We start from the raw sequence: 24,747 nt of genomic DNA, 5'->3' as shown, positions 1-24,747 counted from the left end.
CATGGATCTACATTAACTTCATGTAGTTAATGTCATAATAAAAACATAACATTTAAATGTAAAATAACCCCAACTTTAATACAGTATGCCCAATCTCAATGATATTCAAAAGACTTAGACAATTGTTGTGTTTTAAATAATATTGGCAGATAAACATTCACACTCACGATGTCAACATTGTATGTGAGAGCAGGAGGAGTAGAGATACAGTAAGATCAAGCAGTCAATAATAAGGATGGTATAAAAACATCTCTGTGTATGTATACTTCGCCCTCTGTGAAAGCGAGTCAATAAGACAGTCAGCAACAGAAAAAAAGTGGCAGTGTTCAAGAGGAGAAACAGTCTTATGGAAGAGGCCATGTTGGAAATGCGGTCAGTCCCAGTAGTCACTAACATATTTACATCTTTAAATTTTTGTCCTTTCCCAAAGCCACCTTTTCTGTCTGCATATTCTATGAATCCTTGCACATCCGTGTCTCCCTCCTCTGGACTTTCATCATAAACATGCTTAGATGCCCCCTGTCTGACTTTTTTTTCATTTACCTCAATTGGTGTAAAAATGTCTGGCAGATTTTCAGACAGCTTCTCCCTCAAGTTCATTTTCTTCCCCATTTTATCCTTTAACTGTTTCTTGGACAAAGTAAACATCCTCTCAATGACTTCTTCCGTTTTCTTTTTATCAGAGATGTGGAGGAGGTGTTCCGCAGTCTTATGGAAGCTGTCAGTATGTAGAACTTTACCAAGAATATGTCGCTCCATCTGTTGAAAGACTGGCTTTACATGCTCGAGGTTGTCTTCCATCATGTTGACATATTCCTCTACTTCCAGAGGTGAACTATCTGTTGGATTTAGCGCTTTCTCAAATACAATCTTCTTTTTGTTCATCATTACCATAGCAAAAAGTGGTTTGCCGACAAGCTCTCCAGTCACCAGGTAAATTGTGTAGGTGTGTTTCTTAGTGGCTAAGTAAATATTAACTCGTTCGTCATCACCACGCAAGCTAAAACTGGTTAGAGTCACACCTGGTCCAAGGAAAATATAACCTACTCGGGTGTGAGGGTATCTTAATGACATTGTGACATTCACATAATTAGAGCCATTGTATGGATACCCCCGTGGATAACCCCAGTAACCGACCACCCCTCTATCACTGTATCCCGTGTCATCCATCCAGAACATTTTACACTTGTCTTCATTGTGAGATATAAATGCTCCGTGAAAACTATCTACTTGAAAGTGCTTGAAGGGCAGTTCTGTATTGTGGAAAAATGTGCTCATGGCCTTGGATGGGCTATCAGGATTCAAATGGATATGGTCCACCAAAAGTAAGAGTTGTGGTTGCAGAAGGAGGATGTTTCTCTGAAAGTTTCTTATTTTCAGTTCAGGATTATAGGCAGAATGTCCTTCACCACGAATAAAGACCATGCCTTGTCTTTCCATGGCAGCTTCTACTTTCCCCTGAGCATCAGCAGCATGCCCTACCTTGTATTTCAGCCATTTAGAATCACAGGATTCTGTCACCTGGCCAGCCCATGGCTTGAAACAACTCCCTGAAAGGGCTGGGCCAAACAATACTGCATTATTTAACAATGTGTATTTAGGTCCGTATAGTGCCTCAGTGATGAATGGAATTCCATTTGGTGCAAAGGTAAAAGTATTTTGATCAGGGTGTTCGTGGCCAGCATTGAAGTTCCTCCAACCTTTAATCCATTCTTTGTATTTATTCTTGTGAACAATATCAAAAATTGCTCGCCCCCCAAGTTTTCCTGATTTGAACGAAAGAAAGGAATGGTTTGGACTAGCAGGTAACGCACTGCCGTAGGTCACGACACCCCAGTCTTCAAAATAATGGAGCCGAGATTTTCCAAAATCAGATGGAGGCTTTGGAGTGAGGCTTGGGTCATACCTAAAAAACAATAAAAATGAAGAATCTTATCAAATGATAGTTTCAACAACATTAAAAACAACGTATGTCAACTCTTATTTCACACCATTCTTCATTTGAAATTATTAATTTATTCCTCATCCATACCACCCTGGCCGGACATTAGGTCGCCGGACGTTTGGTCGCCCGGACGTTTGGTCGCCGGATGTTTGGTCGCCGGACGTTTGGTCGCCGGACGTTTGGTCGCCGGACATTTGTTCGCCGGATGTTTGGTCGCCGGACGTTTGGTCGCCGGACGTTTGGTCGCCGGATGTTTGGTCGCCGGACGTTTGGTCGCCGGACATTTGTTCGCCGGATGTTTGGTCGCCGGACGTTTGGTCGCCGGATGTTTGATCGCCAGACGTTTGGTCGCCGGACGTTTGGTCGCCGGACGTTTGGTCGCCGGACGTTTGGTCGCCGGACGTTTGGTCGCCGGACGTTTGGTCGACGGAAGTTTGGTCCCGTCTTTTGATCGCCAGTCAAATGGTGACAGAGAGTAAGTATTGTTAAAATCAGTTATCTAAATATCTACTGTTGATTCATGAGAGAGAGGTTAATATCTAAGTGCTGTTTAATATCTGAGTAATGTTTAATATCTAAGTACTGTTTAATATCTGAGTAATGTTTAATATCTAAGTACTGTTTATTATCTAAGTAATGTTTAATATCTAAATACTGTTTAATATCTAAGTACTGTTTAATATCTAAGTAATGTTTAATATCTAAGTACTGTTTAATATCTAAGTACCGTTTAATATCTAAGTAGTGTTTAATATCTAAGTACTGTTTAATATCTAAGTACTGTTGAAACCAGCTCTCAAAATTATATTCACAAGAGTTTAATATCTAAATATTTACTGTTGATTCATGACAGAGAGAGGTTAATATCCAAGTACTGTTTAATATCTAAGTACTGTTGAAACGAGCTCTCAATGCGAGCAGCAATGGGAACGTGAGTTTTTTCAGGTTTTATGCAAGATACGTACATTTTTTTCTTGTTTAGCATGTTATGTTTATCTTTTCTCTATTTTGAAATAAATGACCGTATAGGCCGCATTGTCTTGCGTCACGCTGCCATTGCATCATGACATCACACCGCCATTGCATCATGACGTCACACCGCCATCGCATCGTGACGTCATGATGTTATGGTGTCGTCAACTTGCAGTTTCGTGCATGTCATGTTTTTATACGCATATACGATGTACCCTCGATTCAGTCATTTTTTTTGTCCGACCAAAGCTTCTTATATGCGAGTAAATACAGTAAGTTAAATTTTAAGTTTCTGATATGTTGCAAGCGCGTTGCCGTTAAGTGTCTCTTCTGTCCTTTTTTTCTCTCCTTCCTACGTGCACTCTTAGAACAAATAAAACATGTTTTTCCAATGTAATATCCTGTTTTTGGTGCTTTTTTAGAGGGTGGGAACGGATTAATTTTTGTTTAGTTATTTTCTACGGGAAAAGTTGACTTGAGATACGAGTGAATTGACATACGAGCTCGGTCCAGGAATGCATTAAGCTCTTACGTCAAGGTATTACCTTATTTAATATTTAGGTAATCCAGATTGTGTAAAACAAGTAAGATTTTGTCTGATTTCACATTCCTTCATTTATTCATTTTCTGGACTGCTTATCCTCAAGGACCGCATTGGTGATGAAGCCCACCACGGATCACTATGCATAGGAAGTGAGGAAAAAATTAAGATAGATTAAGCACACGAAGAAAAGATAGTGTTATAACTCAAAGAAGAATCAATAACTCTTCGCTGGAGTGGCTGTGCCATTGTACAGGAAAATGATTTAAAAAGTACCCAGAAAGGGAGTTTTTGGTCAGAGGGTCAGAGCAATGTGGCAATATGAGCTGACACCAACAGCAGGAAAGAAGAACACGAGAAGGTGGAGAAAGAACCTGATGGTCCCATGACAGTGAGCACCCGGGGCAGTGACCCCTAAATTGGAATAGCTCCAGCTGATCCCAGCACAAGCATCAGTCCAAAAGATTGCAATCGTAGGAACTGCTGAGATACTGCACATAACCCTCACACTTCCAGGTCTCTCTGGTAAAGGACAAGAGCTCGAGGATGACGCAGACAACATCCCCTGAGGTCAATAGGGATGTCTATTTCAATAGCAGAATATTCATCTGACGAGAAGATTTAGGTGTCCAATGACGGGATATTTAAAAACAGCAAAGGCTCCATATTTTAATTTAACAACTGTGATTAGTGTGGCATCCATAGAAATGTCTGTGCATAAAATGTTTTTTGTTTAAATATTGCAAATCTCACCAAATGAATTCGGTGTGAAGAGTACACCATCGTTGGCCTTTACCAGCCTGTCCCACTCCGTCTGTCACTCTGTTTTGTTGAATCAGGCTGGCCAGCCAGTTCCCACTACCATTACGCATTACAAAACGGTCCAAGAAGACCAGCTGGCTCTCCGGTCCATAAAACCAGTTGTAGTTGGAATCAGCAATGGCGACAGTTCTCTGAAATCCTAAAAAAAGGAGACAAAGATCAAACAAATATATATATGTATGTTTTTTGTGTGAATCATTACAGTAAAAGTTGGTTGAAGACAACAACTAATCACTGTGTGATTATTTCTCCCTGTGTTTCAAGCAATATGAAATGCAGGGTGCAACACAGACACGCTACTTATTGCGATCAATCCAGCAGATGTTCACCCTAAAAATAGCCTCCCTGCGTATTCCAAGCGTTACGGTAAATCCATTCAAAACATCCCAGGCGAGTGGCATGGCATTTGACTTCCATGTGCTCGTAGTGCTTTTAACCCTAAAAAAACCCCTCAACACTCAAAGAAACAGCACTATAGACCAATACAAAGGAAATGCCTGAAGTGAATGGCAACAGAATGCGGGTGTTAACGCTTGGAAAATGGACTGAAGCCATGGATCGAACACAATTTAACAGCAAGAAGGAACAGCTTTGCGAATGGCTTGGGAGTGATGAGTGTCGGATACCCATACAAAGGCAGGCAGCGTTGCGTGAGTTTTGTGACGATTTGGAATGGAGTGTCGATGCCTAGGCAAAATTGCCGGCGAGCACTGTAGTTTGAGCTTTCGTCAAAGCTGGAATCACTATTACGAAACCCCATTTTTGGCCAACTATATGTCGGATACAGAAGATGAGGACTTTGACAGATTTGAAGATGTTTGAATATGCGTTTTATAGGTGTGAAAATACGGTAATCAAAAATGGGTGGTGGTGTATGCTAATACTGGCTTGCTAATACTAAAAATATTTACCATTGTAATATCCAGTTTTGTGGTGTTTTTCAGAGGATGGGAAGGAATTAGGTTCATTTCTATGGGAAACGTTGATGTGAGATACGAGTAAATCGACACATGAGCTCGGTCCCGGAACGCATTAAGCTCTTATCTCAAGGTATTACTCTATTTAAATCTGTATTTGACACGGAACTCAGAATAGTAATAGTGAACCTGCCTTTGAAGATCTTATAGATCACCAAGGTCACTTAAGATTCTTTTACTTCTTGTTTATCTGAAGTCAAGTCAAGTTCATTCAAAGTATATACATCTCTTATCTCATTTTATTTTTGGAACCGCATTATCCTCACTAGGGTTGCGGGCAGGTGCTGGAGCCTATCCCAGTTGACTACGGGCCAGAGGCAGGGGAAGCCCTGAATTGGTGGCCAGCCGATCACAGCGCACAAGGAGACGGACAACCCTGCACAGTCACACCCATACCTAGGGGCAATTTAGAGTGTCCTATCATCCTTCCATGCATGTTTTTGGAAACCCGAGCAGCTGGAGGAAACCCACGCAGGCTTGGGGAGAACATGCAAACTCCACACAGGTGCACATATATGTGCTTATATGTGTAAATAAAATACTTAAACTCCTGCACTTGGAGATCTCATCTCTGACCCTGAGTTGAAGCACCTTGATGGAGCTTGGTGGGATGCAATATTGAGGCTGTCAAACAGTAATTTCTCTTCTGTTCATAGAAATGAAATGTTGACGGGATCTTTGGCAAACAACAGCTTTGGTGGAGTCCATCTCACACTGGGAACAAATCAGAGTCACACACCAAACTGTCAACACTGAGGAACCAATATCCTCTATGTTTGAGAATCCCAGTACAGGACTTCCCCAATGATACAATCCATTACCTACTCAAAATCAATCACACACGTTGGTTAGCAGTTGACAGAACTCCCATGCACCCTCAAAATCCGTGTGATGGTGGAGAATTTCCAACAATTTCACGGCCAGTAAAAAAACAACACTAATTTATTGTTATTTTCTTTTATATATACACAATATAATAGTTCTCTCTGCTTTTACATGTGATAAGTGATTCTTGATACAATGGCTACTGTTTTATGCCACTCATTCTCGCTATCGCTCTCATCTGTCCATTAATTGCCATCTGGAAAAAAATGTGTGTGTGGCATCTGGTCAGTAATGCATATTCCACTGAGGAGAACCATGAGTTAGAGGTAAAACGCCCTGGGTCAAAACCAAGCGAATAAAGTCTTGACGTAGTAATTGATTTAAATCCCGGGTTGTCTTAACATATGATGTTAGATTGAAAATTATGAATCATTCCACATGAAATTAGAGTTGTATTTTAGAGAGTAGATTATTTAGGTACACAATTGGCTAGTAATCAGTACAGGGGTGTACCTAATTGCTTCAATGTTCAGACAGACAACGTCAGTTCATACGTGCATACAAACCTGGATATGCTCGGGTTCAAAAGTGTATTGTTAACGAATTACAAATTATTACATTGTGTTCCGTGTTGATACAACTCCTAAGAGGCCTCAATAAAAATAAAAAATTGGATTATGATTAAAAATCATTAGTCCTTGGGACATGTTCCACAAAGAGTTGTCTTCTAAATAACACCACAGGTCTCATGTCATAATCCACCAGTCTACTATGTCAGTTCTATCCCTCCGTTTATCCGTCCATCCGTTTGTCCATCCCTCCGTTTGTCCATCCATCCGTTTGTCCATCCATCCATCCATCCATCCATCCATCCATCCCCCTCCCTCCCCATCCCCCCTCCATCTGTTTGTCTGTCCATCCATCCATCCATCCATCCATCCATCCATCCATCCATCCATCCATCCATCCATCCATCCATCCATCCATCCCCCTCCCTCCCCATCCCCCCTCCATCTGTTTGTCTGTCCATCCATCCATCCCCCCTCCCTCCCCATCCCGCCGTCCATCCGTTTGTCCATCCATCCATCCGTCCGTCCATCCGTCCATCCATCCATCCATCCATCCATCCATCCATCCATCCATCCATCCATCCATCCATCCATCCATCCATCCATCCATCCATCCAACCATCCATCCACCCCCCCTCCCTCCCCATCCCCCCGTCCATCTGTTTGTCTGTCCATCCATCCCCCCCTCCCTCCCCATCCCTCCGTCCATCCGTTTGTCCATCCATCCATCCACCCCCCGGCCTCCCTCCCTCCCCATCCCTCCGTCCATCTGTTTGTACATCCACCCCCGCCTCCCTCCCTCCCTCCCTCCCCATCCCGCCGTCCATCCGTTTGTCTGTCCATCCATCCATCCATTCATCCGTCTGTCCGTCCATCCATCCATCCATCCATCCATCCATCAATCCATCAATCCATCAATCCATCAACTGAGTGACTTTATTCTAACATTGGTCACATAACTGACCTTTGGGCACGAGGTAGGGGGACACTGAATCGGTGGCCAGCCGATACCAGGGCATGAGGAGACAGACATCCATTCATGTTCACACTCATTCCTGGGGACAATATCTTTGGAATGTGGGAGGAAACCGGAGTACTCAGAGGAAACCCATGTAGTCCACAGCGGTCCACTGACCTGGATTTGAACCCAGAACATTGAGGCCGATTGCGCTCACCAATTAGCTGCTAGGCCCCCTATATCAGATCTTGACCTTCCTTACTCATATCAAGAGCAGTTTCTTTTTTTTCCTCATGAGAACAATAACAGTTAAAATAACTTGAATAAAGCCAGTGGTTGCAAAGGGTGATGTGCAAATTACCAGGAAGGATGGTCCTGTATAGAAAGTCAAAGTGTTTCAGGAGCCAAGGGTGGTCGAAGTGGCTAATGGAAAAGTGGCGCTGCACCAGGAAAATATACTGGAACAGAGAGCGCGTTGTGTAAGTCCCATAGGCCACTCCCTCATACAGGGATCCGTCCGTGACATCCTGAAGAAGAACAATGGATTTCTCCATGATGGAAAGAGCCTGCTTGGTCCACAAGTAAGCCTCTTGTAGATATCCTAAAAAACATGTTGACAGACTGCATGAGTGAGTGTTAGACATTTCTTAGAATTGTAATCTGACACTGGTGTCGTTTGAATGTTGTCTGGAAAGCAATGGTAAGAAATATTTCAAAATTTGCGAAAGCTATAAAAATGAAACATTCTATTAGAGCAACCTGTATTTTATTTAGAAATTGTTATGAAAGAGTTTCTCTCCCCTTGGCTATTAGCGGGGTAATGGTTACTGATGGAGTATAAGCGTGACCATTCCACCAAAAGACCACTTTATAGACCAGGGGTGGCCAACCCGCGGCTCCCGAGCCGCATGCGGCTCTTTGCCCGGTTTCATGCGGCTCTTACGTCCATATCAAAGTTTGTATTTGTGTTTTATTTTTATTTGCGTGTGCGCTTCGCTTGAGCTCAATACGGTATTTTCGTCCAATGCGCATGTGCTTGGGATGAAAATACCTCAAAGTTTCTCAGTAGGAGCAAGGTCATTTGAGTAAACGTTTTTAACAGAGTGGGAGAGCTCCCGTGAACCAGAAGCGACAATGAACGGCGTCGCGCACACAAAAAGTATCCCAAAGATCGAACGTCGGCTGAAAAAGCCACACCCCCTGCGAGGCAGACCAATGGCGAGAGTGCTCAGCTGGGAGCAGCCAATAGGAGAGCGAGGTGTACACCCACGTGATGGGCGCGCTAGTTAAAAGCCATTCATAATAAATGACAGCTCACAAGGAGCGAATGTTGCGCAAAAATAGGCTCTGATTTTATGACAGAAGTCCCACTAAGTAACATGCATAGTAAAAGAAAAACGCTATTGTAAATTATTATATTTTTGTTTGTGGACATGGTTGAACTGAGAGTTTGTCTGTGTGAAACAGTGCATACAATGTTCATTGTTGATAATAGTGCTGTTAGTACTGTAGGAGTCAATACTTTGCTGGTGTGTGACATTTACAATAAATCTGGCTGAGCAAAGGTATGTGTGTGATGTGGCTCTTTGCGGTAACACAGTAAAAAATGTGGCTCTTGGTCTCTGAGTGGTTGGCCACCCCTGTTATAGACGCTTGTTCTGGGACAATGACATAGCCACTCTGGCTGTGAGGTCTTGATCCTTGTGCCTCCGAACCTCATTTTTCATGGAGTTTAACACATTGCTTTTGGAGTTGTTCCTAATACTGCTTTATTCTTTGCTTTTCATCATTTTGACCCAAGAACTTTATGGTGAAAGTGAAAGAAAGAAGTGTTTTTATTTATTTATTTTATTCATCTTACCTGTTTGGATTTAAGTTCCCCTTCGACAGTGCTTGTTGACATACGTTTTGATAAAAATTGATCGAAAGAATATTGCCTTTGACGACTTTTAATAATGTTTCTAAGAGCTCTTCTAAGATCAGCTTCTACCGCTTTATCTGAAGTCACGTCTCAGCACAGCCGCTTCAGCAGGATGAACAGACTTCCCTCTCCCCTGCCCCCGCAACACGATTTTGCCTAGCGCAGGCTGCGGACCAGGTCGAGGCTCGAGTGTGAGTTCATCGCAGGCACTGGGCCATAGCATCTTAGAAGCATATGTTTAAGCAGACAACAGGGGTCAAAGAAACATGGAGAGTTGTTGTGAGACAGCCAATGAAAGCCCAGTAGAGTGTAGGGAAATTGTCAAGCAAGAAGCAGTGCATCCACGAAAATGTGCGTTCTCCTATTGGGAGGACATTTGTGTGCGTCATTTCCGTAATATTTTGAAGTGGAGACAAAAACAAACATCCTTAGATAGGGTCTTTTTAAAAACTCTGGCCAAAAGTGATGGTGTAAGCGAGGCAAAAAGAGCCAAACCGGAAGAAAAACAGTAAAATAAAATTAAACAAAATTATATTTAAGTTTACTGTAGGGTAAGATTAAAATATTTACAGTGTGTCTGTAACTAATCTCATCTCGATTTCTGAACTGCTTTATCCTCATTAGGGTCGCAGAGGGGGGGTGCCTATCCCTGCTGACTTCGGGCCGGAAGCGGGGTCACCTTGAATTGGTGGCCAGCCAATCGCAGGGCACAAGGAGACAAATAACCATTCACGCTCACACTCATGCCTAGGCTTAATTTATAGTGTCCAATCAGCCTACCATGCATGTCTTTGGAATCTGGGAGGAAACCAGACTACCTGTAGAAAACCCACACAGGGGGACAACATGCATAACATCATAATCACTGGAATCTATTAGAGTAACAAATAATCTAGTGACTAGATTATTTGTTACTCTGTTAGTAGATGGTGAATTATAGCCAATAAAAATCTTTTTGTCTTGTAATATTCAGTTTTTGGGTGTTTTTTCAGAGGGTTGGAATGAATGTATTTGTATTTAGTTCATTTCTATCGGAAATGTTGATTTGAGTTACAAGTAAATCGAAATTAGAGTTTGAACACATTAACCTCGTATTTCAAGGTGTTAATGTATACGAAATGTATTGGTAGTTTTTGTAACTTGAATTTTTTTTCATATGTTGAGGTACATCTCAAAAGGTTTTGTAATCTGAAAATTTCGTACCTGGAGGCATTCGTAAGTAAAGGTATGACTGTATTATCATTTGCAGATCATTATAGCTGTATTATCATTGGGAGATCTTTATAGCAAGTATGAGTACATAGGTTGTTAGCGTTATAGTGTTCGAGAAACGTTTTGTCTGAGTGACATGCATTCGGATGTATGTTTTCACTGGTCTATGGTATGCGACAGGTGTATGTGTGTGTAGTTTTGACTGCTGAATAAATAAAAATAAGCATCTGTTCTTTGCTCCTTGGTTCAACTTACTGCCTCAAACTTCTGCCCTTGGTAGCTAAAATTTACCAGTCTAATAGGTGCACCGATCTCGTTTTACCCATTTCGGCTCTAATCCAGATTGTCTCGGTCACTGGTAGTAAAGAAAAACCTCATCATCGATTGCTAATATTGTCATGCTAAAAGCATATGCGCACAAGCCTAACGTTATTTTTCTCTCTGCATACTTTTAGGTACATTCCACCCACCCCCTTTCACACCCACACCCTGTCTTCAGTCGCGTCCGCTCTTTCACTATATAAATACAGGGTGTCAGCAAGCAATGTACCCAGACAAGCTGTCAGCGACATCCACAGAATCTTGCATTTAGTGCACCGAGCGATTGAGCACCTCGTATAGTCCGGGGAAAAACTTTTAGACTTTTAAGTCCGCCCTACGTGAGTAAATATGTGCCACGTTTTGTTTGTCGGCTTATTATCACTTAATGGGAAATTCCATCATTAATAAGGGGAACAATTGGCTAAGGTTGACAGGTATGGGACAACTATTCATGCTCAGGGGAATTTAGATGTTCAACCAGCCTACCCTACAGGTTTTTTGGGATGTGGAGGAAACCGGAGTACCCAGAGAAAACCCACACAGAACGAGAAAATTCCACACAGTAAGGACCAACCCCGGATCGAACCCTAAAACCCAGAATTTTAAGGCAGATGCGCTAACATTCGTCGCAACATGATCCACAATAAGGTAAACTCCTTTATGACGTAAAACCTGTTCATTCTCAGGAAAGACAGAAATCTTTAAAATAAAAAAATACAAATAATTCAAATCATTTAAAATAAACACATTCTTACTGACCTTGAGTCATATAAATAAGGCTTCCTGTGAGCAATGCCACACAATTAGTTGGCTGATGGTTGTGCAGGTATTGAAAACCCCAGCCACGGCTATAGGATTTCTCATACATGAGATGTGATGTCTTGCCGATGACCTGAAGAAATCTCTCCTGTTGGTCTTTGTTCAAGTATTCAAACAGGAAGTCATATGCAGTGGCAAACCCAACCAAAGAGTGTGCCACAGGAACTTCATCCCAGGGCGCATCTTTTACCAACCTGCGGGACAAAATAAAGTGAGATTTAAAGCTTCACCATAAAGTCCACACATAAATAAGTACAGTAATACCTTCACATACGAGTGTCCCAACATACAAGAAATTTGAAATTTTTCTTTTAATATGGATATAGGAGAAACAGTTAGCGGAATCATCGTGGACTTGGAAGTAAAATGAACCGCCTGAGTAAGGGGATACTTTGATGGCGGCCGAAACCTTCAAATCTGGTCGTGGCTAGTTTGATAACTTTAAAAAACGAACCGGGGATACACTCGGGGCACGGGGAAGCAGCTAGTTCCGACTCGAAAGCTGCAGTGGAATACATTAACACCTTTGCCCAGGATATAGCACAAGGTTAAATCCATTTTGAATTGTGTGTACCGTAAGTTTATGATATGCTTCATAGTGTCACAAAAGTGTAATAAGAATAATAATAATCGGACATAGACCCTGTCGTCATCATCAAAAACGAAAGCCTACTTGTCATCACACCCAGAAACTGCGCATGAGTAAATTGGTAGTGCTTCTCCATAAGGTGCGTTTACTCGCCAAAAGACTTAAATAAGTGATAATTACGGACTGAACCAAACGTGTTAACTCTCTCTCCTCTGCCGTTAGCCGGTACCGTCTGTCCACTCTGATCATTTTCCATTATTTCGTGCTTAATCTCGATTGTCATCATGTGCCTTTTCTTCGCACTACCCTTTATGGTGCATGCTTGCTTTGGACCCATTGTTTTCCCTTTTAATTCTGAACCGACTAACGCAAAAAAAAAACACGGAAATAAAAGATGCAACGCTCCGCCCAGTGCTCGTATTTATATTCACGCAAGGGAGATGCAGAGTGAAAGTTATCTTAAGCAGCCTCTCGCATCTCGGCCAACTGGCTGTCTCGTATGCTCGTATCTCAAAATTTGTCGTGTATCTCAAGGCGAACATTTGCACAGATTTTTCCTTGTATGTCAAATTTCTCCTGTATTGGGGCACTTCTATGTTAAGGTATTATTGTACAGAATTTACGTATAATGTACTGCTCCACTTATAAAAAATCCAAGTAACCAAACATTTTCTGGACCAATTAATTTTGTAAGTACATACTAGTTTTTATTATGATTGTTGACAAAAAATATTTCACGATAATTATCATTATGGTTTTAGCGTCCAGGTGTACTTGTATCTTTCTTTTGATTGTACGTCTTATGTGCATGTGAGTGTGCATCTATGATTAAAAGGATGTGAGGAAGTGGGAGTACACGCTGCACAAAAGTAAAGACACACTGTGAAAGCTTCAGGCGGTGGTGCGCAACATGACGGCCAGAACAGTAAGCCAAGTACACCTTGGTCCCACGCATGAATGCATCATTGTTACAGAATCAAGAGTTCAAAGGGTAATTAATGAATTCTAATTTTTTACTGTATTGTATAATAACTGCTAACTATGAATGCATAAATAAAGCATTTTGACACAGCTATATTGTAGTTTTGATTCCTTGTGATTCAAAGGATTCAAAGAAAGGTTTCAAATAAAATTTCAGAAGCAGCCGTGTAAGGATTTGCAATTATTAAACATTAAATACAAATATTTTGAATGATGATGTCCCAATCAAATATTTTTGAGTGTGTCCAATTGATCTGATTTTGAGGATTTGCTAATAACAATTGCTGATCTGATACCTTGAAAACGGATATTATGGGCGAAAAACCTTCAAGTATATTTTCCCTCCCAATTTGATCATAGTTATTTTAACATTATGATGTGGATGATTTAGCAAACAATTATGATAAAGATGATGAAAATGTACCAACTAGGCTGAGCTGCCATCCTCTCCATGTAGTCTTTGACCAGATCCAGGGCTCCAGCTCTGTGTGGATAGAGCAAGCAGAACATGGACAGCACACCAAGGTTGTTTCCGTAAACCTCATTCCACCGCGCACTGAACTCTGCAGGGCTCCAGGGAGGCAGGTATTCATCTGGGTGTTCAAGCATGGTTTCCCCAGCCTCACGGATCCGTCTTGCCATCTCTCTATGAGTGTTTCCAGCTGCTAGCTGAAGCTCTACCACCTCTGCCTGATCAAAATACAACATTGGATGGCCATTGTAGTTCCCTCCCATGAAGGGGATTCCTCCACTTGAATCTGCTGTAGTTGAAGGAAGCAGGAGCAACACCACATTTAAGAGGAAAACTGTAGGGGCCCCACGGGTGTGGGTTCTCATCGTCTCATCAGAGAGAGGTCTGTGACATTGCCAAAGGAGTCCAGCTGAGGAAGGAAAGTATTGGAAGTAGTTAGCACATACTCTGTATAAAAGCCCTACATTCTTAAAATAATCAGATACAGCTGTTGATTGTTGAGACAGACAGTCCACTATTTAACACAAACATCAAATATTTTGCCCTTCTATCTTAGATAATGCCATGAAATGCCCAACTTTGGATGCTGTTTTCTACTATGCATATTTATTCATCATATTTAACGGAAGACCAATGTGTCAACAATAAAAGTAGTTTATCCACGTTTTTGACCAGACGAGTAGGGCGGTAGGCTATATAACTGGTCTGTTTCTGAAGTAACATTAAACCACTAGGATGAAACAGTCTTAAAAGTCAACTGCTGTGCTTTATAAAATGGTTAGTCAGCCTTCTGTTGCATAATGAGTGAATTCCATGAGCTTAGAGCTTCGGGAAATGACCAGCTGACAAACCGGAAGACTGAAAAATGCTTTCCTTACATTTATATTTATCAATTCTTTGTTTTGCAATCAAATTGGTTACACCTGGAGTCAAAAAAATATTAATCTTTTTTTTTTTTAATCGATATATTCTGAAGAGTTACGGGCGGCATGGTGATGCGCGTGGTTAGCGTGTCAGCCTCACAGCCCTGAGGTCCTGGTTTCAAATCCAGGTCGTGGCCACCTGTGTGGAATTTGCATGTTCTCCCGGGCCTATGTGGGTTTCCTCATGGTACTCCTGTTTCCTCTCACATTCCAAAATCATGCATGGTAGGCTGATTGGACACTCTAAATTGCCCCTAGGTGTGGGCATGTGTGCATGGTTGTCCGTCTCCTTGTGCCCTGCGATCGGCTGGCCACCACCGATTCAGGGTGTTCCCCGCCTCTGGCCTGGAGTCAGCTGGGATAGGCTCCAGCACCCCCCACAACTCTAATGAGGATAAAGCGGTTCAGAAAATGAGATGAGATTCTGGAGAAATTGTGTCAATAAACAATACATGGGTCTCATGCAGTGGTGGACCGTCAGGGCCTGCAAAGCCTTCTCTACTGGCCTAAAAGAATATCTGAATCACAGACCGATAATAATTATGTTTTCTCCATGAATACTTTTGAAATAATTCCAAATTGTCAGCTTCATTTCATTACTTTTTCTCTGGTTGCACTGCTTTCAGATTTGTGTTTTCATATTTTAGCATCTAACCAATCACATTTCAGCCATTATTTGTTGCCAAGGTCAGAAATCTGCATTGAGGCCTCACATTCAGTTCTGCACGCTCTGCTGCATAGAACAAGCGTTGATAAAACTGTTGCATCAGTTTTTGAGTTGGCGACACCAATGCCTTCTCGCAGGCGAAGGGATACGTCATCACTTCCACCAACTATGATTGGCTAGTGATAGAGTGGACAAGCCAGAGCTACCAAACTGTATCTGGAGTGAGCTGCACCAGCAAATATATTGTTGAGTTGATTTAATCGCGGTTTTGTCAACATGCAATGGCTGAAGGAGCAGAAATGCATTTGTTTGCAGATTTACTGTCAAAGACATTTTCAAGACACTTTTCAAGATAAGCTGTACATCGTTAAGAAAGGTCAGACAACTCCGAAGCAAGCAAGCCTGTCACAACCGGAAATGAACATTTTCAGCACTAAATTGAATAAAAACATGCCAGAAATAGGACAGGATAGGCGCGACTTTCAGCATTAGCTTTGATGGTGATAGAAAAGAAAGTGGAAAGAAAGGAGGATGGATTTAGTGTACAGATAAAAAAGATTTTTGGTGATTAAAATATGGCTATATTCCTAAATAATATTTCAATTGTATGAGGTTATTATTGATGCTTTTTTTATGAGTCAGCGCGGTAGCTGCAGTAATGGTTTTATAGCCATAAAATAGTTATTGATGGTTGGATTGATTCAGATATAGAATTGAAGATGTCACTGTTCTCATGCATGTAAACACACCATACTGGAATATTGCCATAGAGCAGGCGTGGTGAACAAGATAGACACAAAGAGCAAAAATTATGAACTATGAGAGTCAAAGAGCAACACCACGAGTGACCTGCCAAAGCAGACAGACACAAATATATAAAACACACAATGAAAACTATATTATTTACCATAAAACTTTCTTCCCCTTATAAAACAAAATGTTCATTTCAAGGTAAGTGTCCACCCTCAACACATTAATGCAAAAGGAGTTAACACATCAACTACGAGGCAAAAAGCTACATTATATTTACAAAATATGATAAGAAGTTCGGAGCCACACTCATTTTGGCCGGGAGTCGCGTTTCTCCTCACCTGCCATAGAGTATAACAGGGCTACTCACACTTTTTTCCTTCAAGGTCTACTTTTTAAGAAGCCTACCTCTTGCGATCTACCATGTTCAAGCAGCCAACTTCGCGGAGGGTATCGGCACTGAGGTTGGAGAGAGGGTAGCTCAGACACGTCTGATTTTCAACAAAGGGCACAGAAATGAAACTGTTCAAGATCAAAGGAAAGCCTTTGCAAGCAGCTGTGAGAGGTTGTATATATTATTAGCCTAGGCTGTCGGGACCACACTAAGATCTTGATGAGTACTTGACAATAAATGGTAAATTAGTTAGATATGCAAGTTTGGAGTACACTCCCTCGATTTTCGCAGATTTTTCTTTTCAATATGTTGACGCCAGCGCGAGCAGCGATAAGAGGCTCTCTCTAATTGTGCACTCTTTTCATTTGTTTTGTGTCTTGTCAAGAGTTGTTTGTCAAAACCGGACTTTGAATTCAGCTATAACCATTTCGACTTATTATACATCGTTTACTAGCAGCAAAATGAGGATTCTGGCGACTTTCATCGGGAACATATCTAAAATACCGAAAGACAAGATATCGGGAAAGACAACAGAAGCGAGGCTGTCCAACAGGCCCATTGTACTCAGAAAACAACCGCTCAAACCTCCGCTGCCAAGCATATCTCTTCCAACTTCAAATCCATTGTAGAGAAAAACGGATGATTTGGAATTAGAGCTTGCTGCTATTAGCTACGTTCGCGAATGCTCCATGCTAATAATCACGGCGACCTAGCTAAACCCACAAACACCCGACACTACCATGCAGCTAGGGAGGCAAAGGACCCAGATCAGACAGGACGTTCTAAATAAAGGAAAAAAGAGCTTTCTAAATGGTTTTGCATTTATGTGAATGAGGGATGGTGTAAGAATAGCACTGTTCTGGTTAGACACTGTTCCCCAGACATAGAATTCATGTCGGTGAGAGGCAGACTCATCTTTCTGCCCAGAAAGATAGCCATTGTTATCATCACTGGTGCCTACATCCCATCAGACAGTAAGGTAGGTACTGCTTGCTCCCTAATAATGGACACAATGAACATTCACCAGAACGCCTACCCAAGTGTCGCACATATAATTACAGGAGAGTTTAATCAGGCAAATCTCAAAATCGTTCTGCCCAAATTTTACCAACACGTGGAGAGGATAAAACTGGATCATGTTTCCTCGAAAATCAAAGGTGCATACAAAGCCATACCACGTACAGACTTGGGACAGTCAGAACACCTTTGTTCTTGGGCCCAGCTTACACTCCCTTAACCGACAATCAAAGCCACAAAGGCAAACAATTATCATATGGCCTGACGACATCCTATCCACTACAAGAAAGCTTTGAACAGACAGTTGGAAAGTTTCCACCATAAGGTCCCGGGAACCTTCACAGATAGACCGCGAAACGATGTCCAGAGGACGTCGGCCCCTGATGAAGCGGGGGAAGGGCCGGTTCGGTGGGCGTCCCCGCCGGCCCGTGATGAGACGTGGGAGTGGCCAATCCGGCGGGCGTCTGCACTGGCCCTATAAGTTATAGCCAAGCGTCCTGCCAGACACCAGAATTTCAGAAAGATCGTCAGAAACCTTACTCTGGATGCTCGAGGGGCCGCCGAGCCCTTCGTTTAGGGGGCCCGGAGAGTCGCCGCCGCTGGGACCATGATGGTCAGATCGTTCTGTCACAACTTTGGGTAGATGTCGAGGCGAGGTTACGAGGAGTAGGACCCATTCGCAAGGAAGTAGGCGAGGACGAGGGAAGTAGAGCTCATACCAAAACTTTAATAACTTAAGCAGGATCTTAGAAAATAACAAAGATTTAAAAATCAAATCACAAAACAAGTCCCGACTAGGGAAAACACAGGGAATCGAGGAATGAGGTAACGCAGACACATGGCAAGCGAAGTGAAGCAGACGATCCGATGAATTGTATTGGATAGGATTGGATAACTTTATTCATCCCGTATTAGGGAAATTTCTTTGTGACAGTAGCAAGAAGGGCGAATGCAGATAGAGAAAAAAAACAGTTACAAGTTAGACAGTGCATTTCCAAAAGCTGCAGAACAACAAAGCAAAAGCACAAAGTAAAGCAAAGTAAATGGGATCATTAAGAATCACCAAATCAAATCATTAAGAAAGAAAAGCAGCAAAACGAACAAGAGTGGACGGAGCTACCGCCACCAGCTGCCACTTGAATGGCGCCATCTTGGTTGCGATAGCAAAAACGGATACAGACTCAAGAAAAAGACTTTGTAAAGTTGGATAAAACTGGAACCACACAGAGGACGTCTTCCACAAGATGGGGAACTTCTACAGACTGGGACTGAGGTAGAGAATATGCAGAGTCACCCTTCCAAGCGTATCCGCACAGTTCCTCAGTAATCTGGAGATGAAGACAACAGTAGCAGAGTAGAAGCCCTAATTTCCGGCCTGGTAAGCGCCCACAGCTCATCCATCTTATCCCATGATGGAATGTTTGGTCTGAAGCGTTGCTTCTTCTCCCGGCACTTTTGACATGACATAATAATCAGTGCGGTTTAAATAGGCAAAACCGCAAGCCTAACGGCAAGACAGGAGGGACAAAAAAAGAGTAGGGAAACAAACACCAGAACACAGGGAGAAAGCAATGGAAAAACAACAAGTTTGTTCTAGCAAGACCTTTATTTGTCACCTTTGCGGGAGAGCCTTTGGCTCTGCCGACTCTCATCCCAACGAAACCTAAATCTGGAATTTTGTTGTAATCTTTCGATTTCAAAAGGCGGACTGAGAGGGCATGACATAGAATGTTCAGTTCAAGGAAGTACCTTGAGAAGACGTGCTGTTCAGAACTCGGCTTGCTTCACCATCAGTTGACTCCCCATGCTAAACTATTTTGGCTTATTTTTTATTAAAAAAATTGCTCTCATCTAATCATTTCATTTTCTTCCGCTTAATCCAAAATTGGGTCACGGGGTAGCAGCTTCAGCAGGGAAGCCAAGACTTCCCTCTCCCCAACCACTTCATCCAGCTCAGGAGTATCCCAAGGCGTTCCAGGGCCAGCTGGAAGACATAGTTTCCTCAGCGTGTCCGAGGTCGGCCCTGTGGCCTCCTCCTGGTGGGACATGCCCGGAACACCTCCCGAGGGAAGTGTCCTGCGTGCATCCTAATCAGATGCCCGAGCCAATTTATCTGCTTCCTCTCGATCCAGAGGAGCAGTGACTCTACTCCGAGCCCCTCCCAGATGACCGGGGTTCTCACCTCATCTCTAAGGGAGAGCCCGGACATTCTGTGGAGGAAACTCATTTCAACCGATTGTATCCGTATATTTTTTTTCTCTAAAAGTATATTTTAGTTGGCTTAATGTAGAAGAGATTAGCAAGTCCAACCTCAGAGTTTTGAGATTGAGGGTTCGACCCCAGGTGGGTTCCAACCTTCGTGTGTGGAGTTTGCATATTGCATTTGTTGTACAGTGTTCCCTCGCTACTTCACGCTTCAGCTATCGCGTGCGCAGAGCTTCGCGGATTTTTTGGGGAAAAAATCAGATATATTAAATTAAAATTATAAATTACAAGGTGTGGTAACAAAATATTCAATTAGAATTAGTATTTTCATCATTTTACAAAATTCTAAAACACAAAGAATCGCGTATGTGCAAAGCATCATAGGGGATCACGAAAGCATCACGGAAGCATCACGGGCATAAACGCAAGCTGATTGGCCAGCTGAATGCTCACTGAATATACTCGACTCCCCATTGGCCCATTCACCACGGATGCTTATTCTCAGTCCACGGCTATCTCGTACTTTACAGTACGCTTCTCGCCAAGTTAAGCGTAAAAGTTTTGTGAAGCCCTTCGTGATGCCTCCCAAACACTCTCCATGCACTGGTTATTTGGATACGAGATTGTAGGGCGAAGCAAATCAGCCTGGACGGAAACTTAATCCGTAGTAAGGCTAAATCTTTGTTTGATGCCATGGTGCATGCGAGTGGTGACGATGTCAACGTTCTGGACGAGGAAGAAGGCGATGGCGACGCCGACGAAGGTGATCCTCTGCCCGGTGCCTCAGACTATAACCCACGACCACGTACGGCTTTCGCTGCCATCAAGGGCTGGCGTGAGAGGTTTAAGCGGCGAGTTGGACTAAGGAATATGTCGCTGCATGGAGATGCAGCCTCTGCAGACGGAGCAGCAGCGAGGTGTTATGTTGAGGATGTGTTTCCGGGAATGATAGAAGAAAATGGCTATGTCCCGGAGCAAGTCTTTAATATAGATGAAACAGGACTCTACTGGAAGAGGATGCCGTCCCGAACATTTCTTTTCAAGGACGAACTTCAGAAGACAGGTTTCAAAGCCCACAAGGATCGAGTGACTCTGCTATGATGTTTTTGAATTTCTGAGTTTTCTGAATAAAAGTTTACATTTATTACATTTGCTGTTTTTTACTTTATATATATACTATATTTGATTTTTTTTGTATGCACCAACACAACACTTGCATTCTTATGTGGAATAAAACACCTGAATGAACAGCATATTAGCCTGGTGGTGGTTTTGTGCACGTGTTATACGTTTCTATAAGCGTTTTTGATGGCGCCCGCCTACTTCACGGATACGCAGGTAATGCAGGGGGGGGGGGGGGGGTCAGGTCCCCATTGACCGCGATAAGTGAGGGAATACTGTAGTTTTCTCTGGATACTCAGGTTTCCTTCCGCATCTCAAAAACATTCATGCTAGGCTAATTGTATGCTAAATTGTCTTCAGCTATGAGTGATTGTTTTGTTTTTTGGTCTACTTTTCCCTGTGTTTGACTGGCAACCAATCCAGTGTCCCTCGCCTGCTACCCATAATCTCAGCACCTCCTGCGTAAGAATAATTGATACAGAACATGAATGAATGAATAATTTGTCTCATTTATTTTGTTTTCAGTAGAATTCTAGTGCAAAAAAAGTGTTAGAAATTGTAGCCTGTTTAAAACTGTCTGAAGCAGAAAACAAAAACAGGCCGGGAATCCCCAGGCGTCTTTAGCATTTTGTGTTGAGATGTTGCCAGGAGTTGGTACCCAAAATGTGACTTAGGCAAACTAACATTCGTTTTTGCCGTTCAATGGATCTTTGATCATTTACAGAACAATACAGTGAACCCTCGCTTATCGCGGTTAATGGGGACCGGGACACCCCCGCAGAAGGGCGAAACCGCGAAGTAGCCGGGCGCCATTAAAAAAAAAAAAAGAAAACGCTTATAGAAACGTATAACACGTGACCAAAACCAGCACCAGGCTAATATGCTGTTCATTCAGGTGTTTTATTCCACATTAGAATGCAGGTGTTATGTTAGTGCATACAAAAAAATCACTGCAAATGTAATAAATGTAAACTTTTATTCAGAAAACTCAGAAATTCAAAAACATCATACAGTCAGGATGGATCTTCTGCAGTTCTTTGGCGGCGCGTAAAAAAAACATTGTTATGGGGAGTTGGAAACGTGTTTTTTTTGTCGGTGAGGATGCGCTTGTAAACAGCCATTACCTCATCGATGCAATGTCGAGCTACGCTAGCGTAGCTACTTCCTGCTTTCAACCTGTCCAATAAACTCACTTTTTCGGCGATTGTCAACATCTTCCGCTTTTTCTTCGGCTCACTAGAAGCACCAGGGGATGAAGAGCGTTTGGGAGGCATCACGAAAGACTTCACAAAACTTTTGAGTTTAACTCAAGCGTCCCGTACAGTACGAGATAAGCGTGGACTGAGAATGGGCATCGGGAGAAGCTTGGGTTTCCGTGGTGAATGGGCCAATGGGGAGTCGAGTACATTCAGCTGGCCAATCAGCTTGCGTTTATGCCCGTGATGCGGACGTGAAACGCCGTGATGCGGAAGTGACGCGGCCGTGATCCCCCATGATGCTTTGCGCATACGTGCTTTTTTTGTGTTTTAAAATTTATAAAATGATGAAATTACTAATTCTAATTGAATATTTTGTTTCCACACCATGTGGGACGATGTAATTTAGAATTAAATTTAATATCTTTAATTTTTTTTTTTTTATCTTTAATTTTTTTTTTCCTGAAAAAAAAATCTGCGAAGCTCTGCAGGCAGCGATAAGTGGAACGCGAAGTAGCGAGGGTTCACTGTAGTGACAAGATGGTGAAGTATGCTATTCAATTCACCACTCCCCTTTCAAATGTTTATGGGTAGGTAAGAGACTTGCATTTATAGAACAATACTAGAGACGAATGATTTTCAACTAATGAGCCAACTGCAAAATTTGCAACTCAGTGGAGAGACTAATCCAGCCACCCTGCTGACCAGTGGGAGCACTAAATAGCTCAGCCACTTGGCCTACCAATAGTATCACTTGTGTTCAATGAATAATACAAGTTGTTAATCTTTACACAATTATATTTTGTTTCCATCTTGCCAGTAGATTAAAAAAAAAATTCATGGTAAAAAAAAGGGCATCAAATTTCAGAAACTATTTTAAATTAATTAAATAAATATCCCTACATATTCGTTGGGAAAGCATGAGAAGGATGTGTGTGGGCAGTAATGGAAAGCGTTTCAAACTTTTCAATTTACGACAACATTGTCGTGGGGATGCTTTCATAATAGTTTGAATTTAACTGCGTGATCTTAAATGTGTGACATGGATTTTGCAGTCCTGAGTGGATGACTGGATTCAGATAACTTTTTTTTTTCCATCAATACAAATGGGCATACAATGATATCCTTGTTCTGATCGATCGCAATTTAAAGCTCTGTGAAGGAATGAGTTCTTACCTGTCAGATGAAGAGTTCGCGAAGTTCACTCCGTTCCCTTAAAATAACTTAATCCAGTAATAGCAGCGACTTCAATATGGAAAAGAGATTTCATGGACTAAGAGGAGTGCAAAGGAATGTAGGGGCGAGGAAAGAACACACTAGTAAGTGTATACGTGCGTTTAGGGGGGAAGAAAGGGCGGGTGAGGGGGATTTTTAAAGGAAACCTTATGTTTCTTGGCGACCCATTGATACAGCCCCTTCGAAGGGTTCCAAATGCTGGCGTTTTGAGTACGTGGGACAAATTATTCAAAGGGGTATTTGTGATTTTTGCAATACATGCACATTCCTAGTTCATGCGTGTATAATAATGTTTAATAAACATCTCAGACTGTTCACCAGTTGAACTATATTTCCATATATTCTCACATACTGGTTTATGGTTTGTAGAAGACGCAATGAACAGCTTCTTCTATTCGCAAATTATTTTATTCCCTCAAGTGGACAGAAGAAGGTACACACTTTATTTCAAAACATTAACACAAAGGGAAAACAGAACATATTACAACAACAGAAATATAAAGAGACATAACATTTAGACAATACAGACCACACTATATACGAGAAATACATGGGGATAAAATTGAGGCTCATGCATGTGAAAAAAAAGGACTGTGCACCCTTCAACGTTTGGATTGTTACATGCACATCTGGATTGAGAGCAAAGTCATCTTTGATATTGTTGCCAGAGTCATGTGATGCATCTATCTTCTACAAATGTATTAAACACCAAGTACAACGATGAGTAGGTGTTGGAGTTATTTGGGGTACTATTACATATGTGCGTATTAATCATAATATGTATATGTGAAATATTAATCATTATATGCTTGACAAACTTTAATTGTTACCGAAACAAGCTTGAAGGTCACTCCCCACAGCAGCTGGCTCCGAGGACTGTGGATTATTTGACGTCCGGTTCCCATTGACGATGGTGGACGTCCGGCTGTCATTGACGGCTGATAGGTTCATTAATAATTACCCTTTGTAATTATCAATAACTGCAGGCAGACATCTTATTCAATTATTGACATTTAATTAAATAGATTGGATCACAGATAAGTAACCTTAAGGGGGGCGATCTTCCAAAGAATCCCTCCCGAACAGTATTTTGCGTACAGCTTTAAGGCATTAAAACAAACACAATCACGCCTTCATTTGACCTAACAATCATATAACAATTACATAAAGAAGCCCGAAGTGCGTCACGAGTGTTATGGACGTGGCAGAAACAATATCTTTGTTATAGGCTCCGTTGCTGGAAATGGCAGATATCGAGTCCTTGCCCGATCAACAACCCTCACAGCCCGATACTGGGTGAGATGTAGTGTCAA

General features: G+C 42.0%; 1 protein-coding gene across 2 annotated transcripts; it reads right to left on the bottom strand.

The window, feature by feature from the left end:
- Positions 1-51: 51 nt before the first annotated feature.
- Positions 52-23,542, bottom strand: dse (dermatan sulfate epimerase). 2 transcript variants are annotated; one of them, XM_077711555.1, is made up of 6 exons: positions 23,375-23,542; positions 13,877-14,333; positions 11,823-12,076; positions 7,971-8,210; positions 4,212-4,419; positions 52-1,906 (listed from the first exon to the last, which is right to left on the bottom strand). In XM_077711555.1, exons 2-6 carry the CDS (start codon positions 14,287-14,289, stop codon positions 172-174), a joined length of 2,850 nt encoding a protein of 949 aa, XP_077567681.1. In that variant the 5' UTR covers positions 14,290-14,333; positions 23,375-23,542; the 3' UTR covers positions 52-171. The 2 variants fall into 2 exon arrangements, with proteins under 2 accessions (XP_077567681.1, XP_077567682.1); XM_077711556.1 differs by lacking the exon at positions 23,375-23,542 and having other exon boundaries at positions 13,881-14,003.
- Between the last annotated feature and the right edge of the window lie 1,205 nt (positions 23,543-24,747).

Source organism: Stigmatopora nigra, unplaced genomic scaffold (genome assembly GCF_051989575.1).
Source record: "Stigmatopora nigra isolate UIUO_SnigA unplaced genomic scaffold, RoL_Snig_1.1 HiC_scaffold_26, whole genome shotgun sequence".
Taxonomy (NCBI): Eukaryota; Metazoa; Chordata; class Actinopteri; order Syngnathiformes; family Syngnathidae; genus Stigmatopora; species Stigmatopora nigra.
Note: the sequence above shows the minus strand (reverse complement) of the source record. Positions and strands in the feature narration are given on the sequence as shown.